This window comes from Lasioglossum baleicum, chromosome 1 (assembly GCF_051020765.1).
Source record: "Lasioglossum baleicum chromosome 1, iyLasBale1, whole genome shotgun sequence".
Classification (NCBI taxonomy): Eukaryota; Metazoa; Arthropoda; class Insecta; order Hymenoptera; family Halictidae; genus Lasioglossum; species Lasioglossum baleicum.
The window spans coordinates 6,450,256-6,466,860 of record NC_134929.1 but is presented as its reverse complement, the minus strand read 5'-3'; the positions used below and the strand labels follow the sequence as shown (position 1 = coordinate 6,466,860).

The 16,605-nt window shown below is 40.0% G+C and overlaps 1 protein-coding gene across 4 annotated transcripts in view; it reads left to right on the top strand.

The window, feature by feature from the left end:
- The window catches only part of Phlpp (PH domain leucine-rich repeat protein phosphatase), a 189,151-nt gene that overhangs the window by 164,735 nt on the left and 7,811 nt on the right, over positions 1-16,605 (top strand). For all 4 annotated transcript variants that reach the window (XM_076427016.1, XM_076427010.1, XM_076427002.1 and 1 more), the window contains 2 exons: positions 8,683-8,840; positions 8,911-9,057. In XM_076427016.1, the coding sequence (XP_076283131.1) occupies positions 8,683-8,840; positions 8,911-9,057 (305 nt within the window). The remainder of the gene's footprint in view (positions 1-8,682; positions 8,841-8,910; positions 9,058-16,605) is intronic.

Below are 16,605 nucleotides of genomic sequence, written 5' to 3'. Positions count from 1 at the left end.
CGAGAGGATGCTTGAAATAATTTCGCCGAATAAACAACAGTTTCCCCTGTCAAGTTGAACTACAAATCATTGATTTTGTCGAAGAGGGATTAACAAAAAAAAAATCGCGTCCCGACGAGTGGGGTCTGGCCTGTGGTACTACAAACCGAACAAGAGTTTTCACATTTTTCAACGGATTGAACCGCTTTAATCCGACCTGCGGGAAACGAAAAGGTATATGTTAGGTCGAGAAAAGGACGTCGGACATGCTGCGCCAACGGGGGAAAAGGAAAGATGTTTATTGTATAGCACGGACGAGCAGTAACCGTCTGTGATAAATACTTGACGAAAAAACGTGGAGTAAAAAGTACGGAAGATAAGTACAAGTATACCACACCGACACCTTTAATTTATTTATTTTAGATCGGCAACGTGTCCGAGTCCAGATTTTTACACGTGATTCGAACGACTGAATGTATAAATAAATTGTGATATTGTTAAAAATAATACCGCATTTTATTGTTAGAACCAGCAGAGCTATACATATACGCGGAAGCTACGAGAACGGTTTTATATCTGAAGTGTCAGAAGACGAGAAAATGGATTACAAAGTTGTCCATTTTAAGCGACAGAAGCCTCGAGTTCACCGTCTTTATTAGCCAGCCACAACTTCGTTAGGATGCTGGTTCAGCTGGTTTAAAGTTTATTTAGTAATTAAACTTTATTCACTGACCGTTTTCCCGGCGCAGACCGCCTCTCGGCGACATCGCAAAACATTCGGCGAAATTCACAGTTAAAATGCAAAAACCGCGCGGAACTTCGGACTTTCATAACTCCGGCTTCAAGTTTCGGACACGTTGTCATCGGACTCTTACGCTCGGCGAACTGTCCTGACGACGCGACGGTTTCTGTGGTAAACAATTTGTTAACTAAACATTCAATTGTTTCTAACATAGAAGAACGTTCAGGTAATACGAATTCTTTAGACGAATAATCACCGTTCGTTTTATACATGTTATGTCTCATAAAGTGTGTACGAAACAAAATTACACGCTTTCGATTTGTTGTTTACTTACTATTCAACCCTTCGCACACCAGGGTGGGTTTGCTGCAATAAAGCAAAATATTTATTCCTCAGCTACATTAACGAACAAAACAAGTTCAAGTTTATAAATCTTCAACAATTTCCTCGACAACCGTTGGTTTTACGAGAAAAAGTAATATAACATGAAAGATGCGGAATGTAAAAATCTACAGGTTTTGTTGAACACATTTTTCGATGCGATAAGTAGTTCAAAAGATATTCCTGCAAAATGAGTTTATAATTAACGTTTTCTCAATTTCCTCAACAACAACTTTAAGAGCGTGTTTCTCAAATGTTACATTTGAAGAAAATGCAATGAAACAAGAAACGATTTCCTACCTACCCAGAGGAAAGAACACCCTCTTAATTCTCGAGGTATGCAAGAAATTGCGGAGCCCGGAGTGCTTAATAAAATTACGAACTATAAATTGCGCCCGGCATCTAAAAGGCAATATCTCATTCACCGGCGAACCACGAAGCAAGAAAGGAGAGTGCAGAATGACCGCTAATCTTCCTCCATTACCATGAAACCGCCATTCGCGGGCTAACTGAATCAGGAATTTGATGGTACTCAAGGCCATTTTTGTTTTGCTCGGGCCACTCGCCTGACTCGCCGTGTACATTATGTAGCAGGGACTAGAGAACGGTGTGGACAGATGGCCGAGCAGTAAAAGAGATTCTTTCGGTGTGGCATATTAAACGTGCAATTTACAGTAATTTTTTCGCAAACGGAACTGTGTCCGCGCAGAACGATTCTAAACGATGAAGAGGAAGAGAGCGGATTCCGCGCGTGCGGAGGGGAACGGAGACGGAACGAGAGAAGCATAGAAACCGACCGTTAGTCACGCGGATTTTAACGGTATACGATTGCGCGAAATTGATCTTGAAATTGGTCATCAGAGAAGTCTCTTAGCCGGATCGCGAAAATTGCTGGAAGCACCGGCCAAAGCGCGTGGGGAACAAATTACCCCCCGGAATTGAAAAGCTATTCGCGACCATGACGAAAAATGGCGATGATTGGGTAACGAGCAAATGCGAATACAAAATTGAATATTCGAAATAGAGCGTGCTGCATCTTGGTACACTGATACATGGATCATTATGTACTTACACTAGTGGAATTAATTCTGAATACATACTTTGAAATTTTTACTTGCATTTAGTCAGATTATTTAGTATATAATCATTTATATCTTATATTCTAATCATTGTTTCCTAATTTTAGGGCGTCGCTTATATTAAAAAATCGGTAAAACTTTTAATATGCAATAAAAATTACAATTTCAACACGTTTCGAGGTATTCAATTTTATTCAGTCGTTATTCACACTTTTAAAAACTTTACTAAGTTCCTCACTTCTGAAAACACAATGCCCGACTAAAACAATAATGAAACTGTTTGTGTAAAGACCGTCAAGGCCTTCCTGATTGGTTGTTACAACGAACCCACGCATCCTGTGATTGGCAATTTCGGCAATTTCACATTGTGCGACGTTTCGCGTTGCCAGGCGCAAAAACAAGAATAACAACACAGTTTAGATTGTTTTAAATTAAAATTTTAAAACATCGACGAACCAAATCATGTGAAAATATCAAGTATAAACATTATACAGGGTGTCTCACCCGATTTTGACATCTCGCTATTGTTACTCGTACCAAAAAATGTTAAAAACCATTTAAAAGCACTGTTATATTCTTTTCAACCTGTTAAACATATTACGAAGGAAAATAAGTTATTATTTCACTTGAAATCACTTTCACTGGTCGCTTAATCGACGAAATATCTCGAGTATGTACCAATGTTTTGATACTCCGATCGCCGGAGAAACATGTAGATTCATCTCCAACAAACGAAAAGTCATGGAAGAGAGAGGGAGAGAGAGAGAGCGCGACATCACGGAATACTAAATGTACCGTTCTCCAGCACGCGTCTGCTAAAATCGTCGGAACGATTCTGGCTAGGAAAATGGCACCAGACACACGAACAGGTTGCGCGATGGTGGCCAGCTGAGCGTGTTCTTCCGGTTTGTGTACCGGCAAGACACGCGACAAACTCGACGGCTCCTCAGTGACGATCCTGTCGCCAGTCATGAATAATGTTCTGTATCCGGCAAATGTTAGAGACGGTTCGCGGACGCGTTCAAAGACGCTGAAACACCAAGTGGAACGCTTTCGCGGCGACAAACGGCGTCCGGAGAACGGTGTTCCGTCAAACTTGCGAAATTCTGTTAAGCACAGACGTGTACGGGGAAAACGGATTTAATGCGCTGTTAATGCTCGCGTCTCGATTTCGCGATGTACACAACGTACGAAACGGTTCGAGTGATAGTGGGGGTCATGTTTAGAACAATTAGTGTTCACGCGTGAAAAGAATTGCGGCTTTCTTTGCAGTTTCCGAGTGCAGTGTACATTTAGGCATCGTTAACGGTGCAGCGTATCGTTACAAGTGATAAAATATGTGCTCCTCTGAAAGAATTTTCCTGTGGAATTTATAATGGCTGAATTTAGTCGGTTACTGACCGAACAACGCCGCTTGGCGTATATTAGCGCGATGCATAAACGGAAGAAATGATTATGAAAACGATTAAATTGTAATTATCGTTCGTAAGCAAGAATATCGGCATTGCGTATGCGAGTATAACTATGTTGAATTCATTTAATTCGATAAATTATTCCGTGACGGACATTTATAGTTTGCTCGAAACTGTAATACCCGTGCAGTCTTTCGATTAAATTCGACCGAAGTTCGAATCAAATTAAAGGAAACCATTAAAACGTAATTCAATTTTAATTTGCATCGACTACTAAAAATAGTTCATCGGTTTATAAAGTACGGCATCCTGTTTCAACTTTCATCGAAGCGAATAATATATATGTATACGTGTATATGTATACACTTCCGGTAGCCAGGTAAAATAATGTTTGGAACAACATTTTTTTAGTTGGCTACAGAATGCAATGGAGAAAACTTTCATCAAACTTTCAGCACTTTCATAATTATGGGCATACAGTTACTCGAATTAATATTTGGACGCTCTAAAAAAGACGATAACTTTTTCAATATTGTACTGTACGATTTGAACTTTTTTGGGAAGCTAGAGCAATTAGTTTACTACAGGATGTGAAAAGAAATTTTTTCAGAAATTGCAATTGATCGGAATTGTAGAGAAAACACGAAAAGTTGCATTTTTCAACCTTTTTATGTGGGCCTATATTGAAAATTTAAAAAATACGTTTCGTAGATCTGTGTGAATGAAACGTATTCAGAAAATTTTGTTTACAATTGAATCTTATATACATACGTTCCGAACTTATGAGTTATACATATAGTAAATAGTATTATTAAAATAAAGAATAAGAAATCTGTTTATTTCACATTACACAGAAATTTCGTAAGAAAGACAAATTTGGATTATTCGAGGCTATTTAAATGTAACAGCACTGTATATGTCTTCGAGTGTTAATTCCGTCGGTAAGTCATGTTGACGAAGAACACGGAAAGTGCTGATGTTTCCTGTGAAATTCATCTTCAAATAATTTTGAATGCATTGGCAGGGTATTTTAGACATGCACTGCATCACTCCTGTATTAGGAAGAAATAAATAACACGTCTACGCTGTTACACAGACGTGATGAATGATTTGATGGATCGACGACAGTTGTGAATAATATCTAGAAACTGGCGAGTACCGCTTCCTGTTCTCGCAAAACGAATGTCGCAGTTTATTACAGCGAAATTTCGGCTGTCATGGAATATTCTTACTCGTGAAATAGTTGTTCTGTACAACAGATAATTAGACGTTTACGACAAAAATGAGTAGATGTACATAATTGGAAACAGTAAAAACATCAGATTAATTTAAGAATACTGTTAAGAAGGAAAACAAAGTTTTAGTTCACTTCCGTTTGTTGAAATTCTAATGAAAATATGAATATACTTATTATATTATGTTATTTAATCCTTTCTCATCAGTGGACGAAATATCCTGTCACGCAATATGGTTCATGATGTGCTTCAAAGTAAGACACTTGCAACTCAATATCTTTGTAGGTACATGTTATGAATAAATAACATATTCAAAATAGCGATCAAAATTTAACCAGTATAATCATTTAATATTGCTGTAATTCTATGCATTGAATAGTAAAAGTTAGTAACTCTAATTAGAAACCGTAAAAAGATTGGAAGAGAATTTAAGAAAACATTATTTTCGACATATTAAAATTATTAATGCAAGGAATAAATTTTCATTTAGCTCGCGTGTCTTCCAATAAATACTCGAAATATCTATTTTCCATAAAGATCTCCAGCCTAGTTATTAACTGAATCACTTGAAATTCTTTTATTATTTTATTGTGAATCGAATTTTCATTATTTATCGGACTAATCCGGTACTGGCAGAGAGAGTGCAACTGTTTTTCCCTCTCGATTCGTGCTGTCTCCCCTCATCTGGCGACTTTGAACTACTCCGACGAAAATAATGAAAGAAATCTGCAAGGCAATTCTCCGAAGCACGCTCAATATTTGCCAATTACGAGGAATAATACGGTCAAAGGGGGAAATTAAAAAATTAATTAGGGCGGTGGTCTGTGCGAAACGGGAAGTTCGAATAAAAAGCGCGCGTCGTTTGAACTGCCGCATGCCGAGCCGCGCCGGCGAGCGGTATCTTTTTTAACGAGGCGAGCCACTCGAATATACGAAACGAGAATCTCCGCAGACGCGTTAAAGTATCCTTAATTAGCGTTCGCTAATTACCTGGCCGGCATGCATGTAGCGATCTATTTATACTTGCGGATAATAACGTTGCGTCAGAGGCAACGGGCTATGAGCCAAGAGAGAGAGAGAGAGAGAGAGAGAGAGAGAGAAAGAGAAAGATGTCGGGATTTCCCGTTACTTCTGACTGGTTCCTTTAACGAAAATCCCCGGTCGAATGCACTTTATCGTTGCATAATATTCGCGAATGGCGCGCGGCTTGGCCAAAGAACGCGCGCGCACGGGCTACATTAATTTGATTAGTAATGGCAACAATAACCGTAATACGTAGCTGAAGGGAGATAACTGTAATTACGGCGGATAGCGCGCGCGCGCGCGCGCGCGGAGGGGCTGTTTCCCTTAATCACTTTCTTGCGGCGACCTCGAAGCTCTCTAATTTCGCAGACAGCTCGTTGGAAAGATTGTTATCCGACGCTATTATTTACATAGGCGAACGTACCCGCAGTTTGCTTGTCGAATGCGAAACGGTCCAACGATCAGATGAAGATGCTGAATAGACTATTCATAGTGTTCGCTGTATTAACCCCTTGCCCCCCCTAACTGTTCCACATGAATACCCGCGACCAAACCGTGTACTGTAAAAAAGGGCATTTTTTTAAAGAAAAACAGAACATTGAGAATTCTGAGAAAACAAATTTTCAACGTGTACGACGCGTAATTTCCGACTCTGGGACAAAATCTTTCGACGTGCGTGGCACGTCATTCCAACGCATGTTCCAATATACAAATGAAAGAGTCCTGTCCAAGAGTCATTTGGGTGTACACTGCCACAAAAGTATGGGTCATTCCATGCCAAATCGATCACTTTTTGCAGGCGCCATAGTCGATTTTGTTCTAAACGAAATATGTTGTAGTCCATGTGAAATTAGGGGGGGTTTAAGTTATCATTTTGCTGGTTCCGAATTTTTTTAAAAATGACAAGCCTTCGAAATTTGCAAGTTTTGCCCATTTTGGCGAAAAGGGCCCCCCTAATTTCTGTAAAAAGTGGTCGATCAGTTACGAAACCATTAATACGAAGCACAAGAAATAGCAAAATGGTAATCGTTACCAACTTCCTCAGATTTCCTCAGATTTGTAACGATTTTTATTGTAACATACCGCGGTGAGTGTACAAGTAAGGAAATGTAAAGTCAATTTACTTGAGTGTAGTGATACAAATTAAAATTTGCATCGATCGCCATAAAATCTAAATCGATTGCCATAAAAAACATCTAACAAAGATTCGGTTGGATTGGCGAATCTATAGTGAAAAATTTGGATATTGAAAATTTTGGCTGTTGTCCAAGAAAATGGATACATTTCGTCGCACCGTGCGCCATGACAACGACATCGTCTTCGCGCCTGTTAACCAGGGAACGTCGTCGTTTTGTCTCGTTCTCTTCTCGTTTTCACGGCGTGGCAGACGTGTGTCAACGAGCCGATACGTGTGCCATTTCCCATGTTGCTTTTTCGCGCGACTACCTTCGCAAGGAATTCACAGACTTGCGTGTCGTCCTCGGCCAGAAAACGGTGGGACGACTGACGCGACCGAGCTGGGGATGATTACGGAGTCGTTCGCACGAGAAATGCTGAACGTTCCGCCAATAGTACAGTTGTGTCCCCTGTGATGTAAAATGTCGGGTTGCTGAAATATTCATTTTAGCCGCCGACATTTTCTCTGCTTCCACAAAAATTCCCGATTATGTACTAATAAGGAAAGCTTCCGGCTAGAAGCCAGCTCTTTTTATTCATATAAAGAATGATAATATTCATTGACGAGTTTAAACGACCAGTTTTGTAAATTATATACAGAAATTCTATACAAATTTTCCTTGTTAACAATTTACCTACGGGAGGCCTATCAATAGGATTTTCAATGATTGTGCTGCAAGAAATTTTATTTTACATTGCAATCTCAAATGAAACTATTAGATGACGTTATTGAGAGTGACTCAATATATATTTATAAATTTATATATTACAGATATACATATATATGTATATATTATTTAAATATATACAGGATGTCCCAGACCACCCATACCACCCATTTATAATCGCGAAAATAGGTTATTTTGTGTTGATAAATATTTGGATAAAAAGTTATAGTTTACAATTAAAATGGACTATAGTTCGTAGAGAAGAATGTTGCCACCGATGAAAGAAATGTGCACGAGTTTCGTGAAACTCAGTCGACTGGTTCAGTGCGGTACTACAGTGTTCAATGGAATAACCGAACAATGACAGAAAAAAGCGTTGCTGCAATATAATTTCTGGTTACGTAATCATCTACGATATCACGGTCACGAGCGCGCTCTACATGTGTGCGTGAAAAATGGTATACTTTGGGGATTTGCTTGCCATTATGGAGGAACGTGACTTTGATAGAGACACCATCGATACAGACTCCCTGGAGTTCGAGGTAATTAAAGCTCTGACCCTTGAAACAAAATGAAATGGGAACTGTACTGTTTATAAAACTCGAAAATAATATGAAATTTTAATAGAAAATTTCCTACAAAAATAATATTCATATTCTTTATATACATTTATGGGGGGTATTTATCAATTAATCAAATTGAATGCGCAGCTTTTATCTTACAATTAGTTTGAATTTATTGAAATTATTATAGGGAAACACATAAAATAATGAAACCATTCGGAAGACAACAAAATTTCACGAACTTCCTCTCTTCATGAAATTACTCGTGTAAACAATTTATATTAATGTTCATATCAAAACATAAAACTTCTGACGAGAAATCCAAGAAGCCTTTTTGCTTTATTTGATTCGGTCAGGGGATGTTTCTCATTAGCTCAGTTTTGACATACTTTTATCGTGATGAATTCTTTTCGTATGATCGCAGGCTATACAATTGTCGGCGTACCCGAAGAAACTAGATCTTAGTAATGGGGGTCTCTCAAGAATTCCTGAAAGTGCTATAGCATTCCCCGCTATAGAAGAACTGGTATTAAGTCAAAATCAACTGACAAATGCCAACAACAATTTGGAACTCTTACACCGGTACGTATATTGTTTGAAATAAAATTTCAATTATAATGTTTACAGTAAGAACATGATTTTTTGTTCACAGATTTCCCAAGCTTCACATTCTTCATGTGGAGAGCAACGAGCTGAGGAAAATTCCGCGGGAATTACTGGAGCTCAGGGGGCTGACTTACCTCAATGTCTCCGACAACAAAATCGAGAAGCTTCCGGCTGACATAAGCCAGCTTATCAAGTATGTAAAGTCGATTTTATCAGATTGCGTTCCTTGTAACGTTCCACGAATTGCGAAACAATGTTCAAAAAACTGTTTCATAGAAGTATTTCGGTATCGACGCAATCAAGCTGAAGTACTTGGACTTAGCGCGCCTTCGAATAACATTCGATATTTTTCAAGTTGTTGAAAATAAAATTGGTTCCCGTGGAACACGTTGATTTCCCGAGACCATCTATAAACGCTGGAAAGCGTGAAAAAGAAACTGTGAAATATGAAGTTTTCCGATGCACGATTTGACGCGGAATATCTTGCCGGAACTTTGAAGAATATTCCTCGTCGATGGAGAACGTTTCTCCATAGAAATATTTCCCATCGTGTAAAAGAATCAAACCTTGATGCATAGCGTATGTATATCTTGTCCCTATCTTATTCTCGAAAAAAAACCATCATCTTATTTAGTAACGTTTTACAATATTTAAGGGAGTGGACCCGTAATTTCCAGGATTGCAAGGATGCGGGGTGCGCGTTCTCATTTCTCGATACATAATACGAATGTTATTGTTGGTCCCTGGTCATAAACGCTAAATAAAAGATCGATCTAGGCCGCTATCGTCCTCAAAAGTCCTATTTTTTCGTTTACGAGGCGTAATTTACATTATTCCGAAGCGCATGGAATGCATGGAACGCATGGAATGCTACACTCTGGCAAATAATGCAAATTACGCCTCATAAACGTAAAAATAAGTCTCTCGAGGACGACAGCGGCCTAGATTGATCTTTCATCTAGCGCTTTTGACTACTGAAAAATCCCATTTTTGCATTAACGAGAAATGAAAACGCGCATTCCGCACCCTTGCAATTCTGGAAACGAGTCTACCGCCTTAATATTTTCACGGTCAAAGTGTAACAGCTCGACATTATTTGCAATAACAATCACCGATACAAAAAATTTCAGAGATCACTCAGTTGCAACGAAAAAATTGTCGATCTTTGAACTTCGAAATGATTGAGAATCTTGTCAGTGATTGGAATACATTTTTTATCTTTTGTCTAAGAGGGGCTATGAAATACATCGTCTCGACTTGTTGGCCATTGCTGCTTCATGCGCCGTTCGCTACTTTCGTACAAACTGGCCGAAGAATTTATTGGCATTTTCCTGGAATTCGAACAGTTATTCTTTAGAGGAGTTTTCCGGATTTACGCGAACGATCCTGTAACTGAAATCGAGAGCGTTGGTTTCACGTTTCACGGTGTTTCGAACGGTGAACAGTGAACTCGCTAGAGCCTGTACCGAACCGGTTTCCGCATGGGGGATTTAATACGGGACGTGTCAATGGTGAACACGCAAATTCGGTTCATCTGAGCCGATGATCGCGGGAGGGCCGTCTAATTAAAGCGGAAATTACGTAAAGTTTCTCGAAAACTGCTTTCCACCGAGCGGAAATGAGGATGCCGGAGAAGAAGGAACTACGGGTATGAGCACGGGTCGAACACACGCGTGCGCGCGGACCGGTAGCCTCTCCGCGGAAAAAGAAAACACGGGTCGTAGACGGTGTACACCTGCGACTGCAAAAGCTAAGCCAGCTCTCCGCTTACTTACCGGTAGAATGGAGTTGGGCAACACGCCCGGCAGAAGTCATGCATCGGGCCGCACTGGTGCAGAAACAACGGAGGAAGAGGAGCCTAACCGCGAATTAATGTGGAACTTTCCAATAATCGCGCGTTCCCCGTTGTTTGGATTTCAGTTTCGCCCTCCCCCAACCTCAAAATCAATCTTTTGCCATCTATCGAAATTAGTACAGTCTTCTCCCTTGCATAGTGTTACTTTTTTACCCCCTCTACTAGGATCCCTCTTATCTTGTGATTATAAACAAGGAAAGCGCGAGCTTAAGGGAGTAGATTCGTTTTTCCACGATTGCAAGGGTGCTGCGGGATGCGCCTTCTCATTTCTCGTTTTTTTTCTCGATAATGCAAAGATGGGGTTTTCAATCTAGGCCGCGATCGCCCTCAAGAGTCCTATTTTTACGTTTACGAGGCGTAATTTCCATTATTCGGCAGCATGTAGCTCTCACAGCTTTATGAAATTAGCTACATGCGCAGCTGTATGCTTCCGAATAATGCAAATTACGTAAAAATAGGACTTTCAAGGGCGATTGCGGCCTAGATTGAAAAATCCCATCTTTGCATTACCTATCGAGAAGAAAGAGTCTACCCCCTTAAAGTCCCGTGCACAGTTTCTCGAAGACTGCGACAGTTGGACCCGAATGTGAAAAACGTGCTAAATGCTACATTGAAATGTAATATATAGAACTGGACCTTGGATTTGAAAAAGAAACAGCAGGAAACAGCGGTGCTCTTCCATTAGGATATGACTTGGCAATCTTACAAAATTGAATATGAAGAAACACAGTAAACGATCGTGATTCAGATTGCAGATACTTGCCAGTGGGTTTATTACGTGGACGTACTATTTCTCAAACTGAGATTAGTAAACCTGGATTAATTACCTGAGCCGTTTATTTTGAAAGTGGCCTGTAAGTCCATTTAAGTTTAAATTGAGATATTTAAGAGTTCCCGCGTTTCAATGGAATTAAAAATATACGTATAGGATACCAACGTATCAGACTCCTCAAGTGTAGTATCTAAGAGAGTTAAATTTACAATTTCAATTAAAATAATAGCAATTATTAAGTAGATAGTATGTGTCTTCTTACCATGAATGGCCTTGAGTCACTTTCAAAATGAACAACTCGATTTGTCGTAAAATTTGAAACTTTGAAATCCTCCAAAAGCCATTTTTATCGAGTGAAACACACATGCGCAACGTAACCCGAAAGTTTCGTAATTTTCGGAATTTCCAGGTAGGAAATCTTCACTTGTAAATCAAGTGGGAACTGTGGCGCTAGCAATAAGTACTATTTCCAAAGAAAAATTACACGAGCTAACCCAGCTGGCACTGGTGGCTTCGCCATAATAATAATTTCATAAAAGGAGTTCCCGAATGTGTAGCATACCGGCGGGAACATTGTAGTAATTCAATTCCGGAGTCGGCGGGAACAATGCTTCCCGGAGAAAATTAAATTTGTTTGTAAGTTAAATGCAGGCCGCAGAAGTATGTTCAATTGAATTGGCGAATGAAGATGGGACACGGAACGTGCACGTTGAATAGATTGAAAAATAAATGGCGGGGCGCTGTTTAATACGATTACGCTGTTGGGAAACGTGTGTTGTGAAAAGTGTGCGTTGCAGGGCGTGCGTTCTACCTTCGTGCACGCGCTATTAATTAATGGTGAAAGTACTAGGTTCCCTTATCTGACCCTGCATTTATGCTACTTTCTTGTTGCGGAGTTCAACGTATACCACTTCGCCGATTTAATAGTACCATTCAAATTCTCTGTGTTCCTTCTATTATTTCAATAAATAAATTCATCATTTCTACCAGAACTGGTTATTTATTTATGAAGACGTTAAATATTCCTCAGTTCTTCCTATGAAAGAATCTAATGAAATACCTAAACGAATAACCAACTTTCTTCCACGTCAAAAGTACGGAAAACTGATGAAAACGGAAATCGTTCGGATTACATTCACCTGATCTAATCCATTGAGGATATGCAGAATGTTATGTCTACAGGAAGTGCGGAAGGATCTTATTTGTTGGAACGAATGCTTTCTTTCCACTGTGTATAGAGTCTTCTATTATTTATTAGAGAATGATGGACTTTCATAATTGCAATTTATATTATAAATAAACTTGAAAGTCCAACAGAAATTATTCAATAAATTAGAAGGAATACTCGATAAATTTTGTAATATCATGTTCGTCCCAAATACATAAAATTAGCAGTTGAATAATTAATTTCACGTCGATCTTTGTTCTTCAACAGAGAATATATAATGTGGCACATGAATTCTTATTCGAAAAAGTGTTTTAACAATGTTTCGGCTTTCTGCTGTGTAAGAGCTAAATAACGCATCGATTTCCATACGTGCAGCAAAATGCTCGTGCTTCGTTGAAATAATTAAGAACATCAGCTTCCAGTGCGATTTAAAAGCTGCATGTCGATATGCGTACACAAAGGCACGAATGTTTCATTACACAAAGAAAATTCAAAGTAAAGACTCGCAAAGGATCAGCTACTTCCATACCGTTGGTCTCCTGCTCCTCTAACGAGACAAAAGAATAGCTTAAAACATTAATGGAGTCTCTGGTGAGCTGCATGCAGAAGCGGATCTTTAAAAAAAGACTCCTATTCATTAGCGACTCCATTATTCCGCGAAGAGGGAGAACGATCCTTGTCTTTATAGCCAATTAATGTTAACAATCTTTTCCGACGATTCGACGATACGAGCTCCGGGTGAAAGGTCCGGGTCTATCATAACTGAAAAAATTGTCCGAACGGACCTGGTCTTTGGCTCCCCAAAGGAACAGAATAACCGTTTGAAATATTCACCGGTGTAGCGCTGGATGTTGCAGATATAAGAGAATTTTAAAGGGGTATATATAACAGTCTCGAGTTTCCCGACCCCGGCACAAAAACCTTTCCGCTGGAAACGTTATTTAAAAGCTTTTTATCATTGAATTTCTTCTATAAATAAGCCGCCTGCTCCACATCCGTGGAACAGTGCGAGTAACCGACCAGCGAAACCGTGCAATCACTTCACAATCGCGCAGTCTAATCAAAAACGTCCGAGTACCCATCATTTCCTAAGTACCCCTTAACTTTTTAAGTTAACGTATTAGTAACGTATTAAGGTTAATGTATACACAGTACGTTATCAAATTATTACTCACAGAGAGACGGCCTGGCCAACTTGCGGCTTGCAAGCCAGAGACGACCCTCTCCCTACTCCTCGGTCCTCCACACACCCACCAAACTCCTGTGGACTGCAGAGTCGCCAGATTAAAACTTGTCTCCCCACTCTGCACCTCTATTCCCCCCAGTGTCGTCAGAAACGATCAAAACTGGTCGGTTTTACCTCTCCTCCTTTGCCCCTTCCACTATTCCATTCCACCACCATGAGTACATATTGCTCTGGTCATCAGAGAGAGGGTAAATTGTATTCCCCTCGATTTTCTCGATCTGGCGACACTGATTCCCCTACCCGTCCGTCGCGACCCAGTCACATGGCGCGTTTCATCTCTGTCGTTCACGCTTCACAATGTCACGTGGCTAATCCGATACTGGCAGGGAGAGGGTAACTTTTTTCCCCTCGATTCGAATCAATTACCCTAATCTGGCGACTCTGGTGGAGTGTACGAGGAGAGGTTGGAATTTTCAAGACTTCGAGACTTTCAAGAGTTTCAGCAATTTCTGATTTCGAATAGATATCGAATTGATTCGAAGCTCTGTGGTGTTTGTTTTGTTCAAAAACTTTGGCAGACGGAGTATCGAATGCCCATCGCTAACTCTCTGTAGGTCTTTATTTATATCAACACTTTACCTACCGGAAGCCTAGTGACTGAGCTGCACGTAAAAGACTTTATTTTATTATTATTGTAGACAACAATTTTAGAAGAATGTCACTTGTGTTATTAATTCTAACAATTTGTTAAATTGCGGATAAAGTTGATGTAGCTTTTGAACAATTTATTGAGAAATTCTAAACTCTTGATAGTCGATTTATCAGAAGATTGCTAGTGGGTAATGCGTTAACTAAAATGCGATGGGAAATTACGTAGATACGTTCGGCACCTGAAAGTCCATAAGAAACGCGGAAGAAGGAAAAATTTGTTGAACAGTGTTTCACAAATTTTCTGACTGAGAAGAGCTTGACCTAAAAATGCAAACACGTTGCGCCGCAATTCATTCATGGTTGTCTTCATAACAAAGGAGTATTCCATACGTTAGTCATTCCCCGATGAATCTTCGCATCTGATTCTCTGGCGCCGCGCCGTAGAGCCTGCTGAAGGATATATCCAGGGTTCCGTAACATAACTAGACCGGCGTATCCTCGAACAACCAAGCGCTAACCAATTGCTAGTCGCTGGTACACAACCAGGCCGCTAGACGAAGGAATTAGCATAGTCCCGGTGTTCGTACACCACAACCAGAAACTAATCCGTCTGTTCTGTTACGTCAGGCTGGTCAGCCATCCTTAGTCCTCCCTCTTTCTTCCTTGGATCACGAGTAGCTCGAACATGCTTCGCCCCGCGTCAGACTTCTTAGTCCTCTGAAGAACTTGCACGGGCGTGCACCAGCGCGTTACGAACCTGCTCCTCGAAGCAGTTAAACATACTTTTACGCCGCTGCACTTCGACATGTCTGCGAGGCAGTCCAGGCCAGTTTGCAGTTTCATCTGAAACGGTTTTGCCGAAGTGCTCGAGACCCCAGGAACTTGGAACTCGAAGAATCGATGAAAACTTGCGGAGAAGTCTAGCCCACCTTACTGTTTGATCTAAACGGTTTTATCGAGCCGTTTAAAACATCGGGACACTGCGAACCAGAAGAGTCGAAGAAGACAACTTGCAAAACAGTTCAATTCATTTTGCAATCTGATTGAAAACGGTTTTGCCGAAGTGTGTCAGACACCAGGGAACTTGGAACGCGAAGAGTCAAAGAATACAACTTGAAGAATAGTCCAGCCCACCTCACAATTTGATCTGAAACGGGTTTATCGAGGTGTTTGAGATCCTAGGAAACTTGTAACTTGAAGAATCCAGGTGTTTAATTTTGATTGGAGTACTACAATCTGTGAAAAGTTAATCAATGTCGGTGCTCATTGATTACCCACGAACACATGGACACTAAGGACAGTGACGGAACTCTTCAGCAAGGCGCACGCTTAAACCGGACAAGGGGGTATCCACTAGAATCAGTGAATATTTTAATACATTATGGACGGCTGGAAAATGCGAAGGAAATTTCCTTGAGGATGCAGTGTCTCGGATAAAAAGCACCTCGAATCACTCGAGTCGCTGCTCCAGATCTATAGAGACGTCCTTCCTTTTTAAACACCGCCGGCTGAAGGACAGTGCAGAAGGTAAGACGAAGCTGCTTGTTGTAGAAACAAGTGCGTGTTTGGGAAATCCACCTGGACATGAGAAGTAGCAAGGTTACGAGGTGGTAAATAAAAGAGGACAGTCCGAATCGAGGATTTTTGGAGCACAATGAATAGCTTTTTAAATGTTTTCGGCGCATTTTTCGGTTTATTATCGAATAAACGATCGAACCGTTGCGCCGAAAACATTTAAAAATTTATTATCAGCAAATACGATCGATAGAAGAAACATATTTACAATGAATAGCACTCGCTGCTGTTGCATTGTTAGGTACAGTTTCGGTACGGTTACAACTCGACTCATTAATGTATACATGAAAAATTTAAAAGGAATACAGTCAGTTTTAAGAAAAAATTCAGAAGTAGAATTGTAGATTTGCACACCGAAAGTAAAATAATGTTTTCGATGAACACTCAATTAGAAGAGTTGTCAGTATTTTCTCTTTTAATAATTGTAATAATTCGATAATATTGCAACAATATTCCCGAATTCACCTAATGTCTTCGCAGTTGCACAATCGTTATCGTCACAAATGCATAAATAAACGTGTACTTAATTAATCC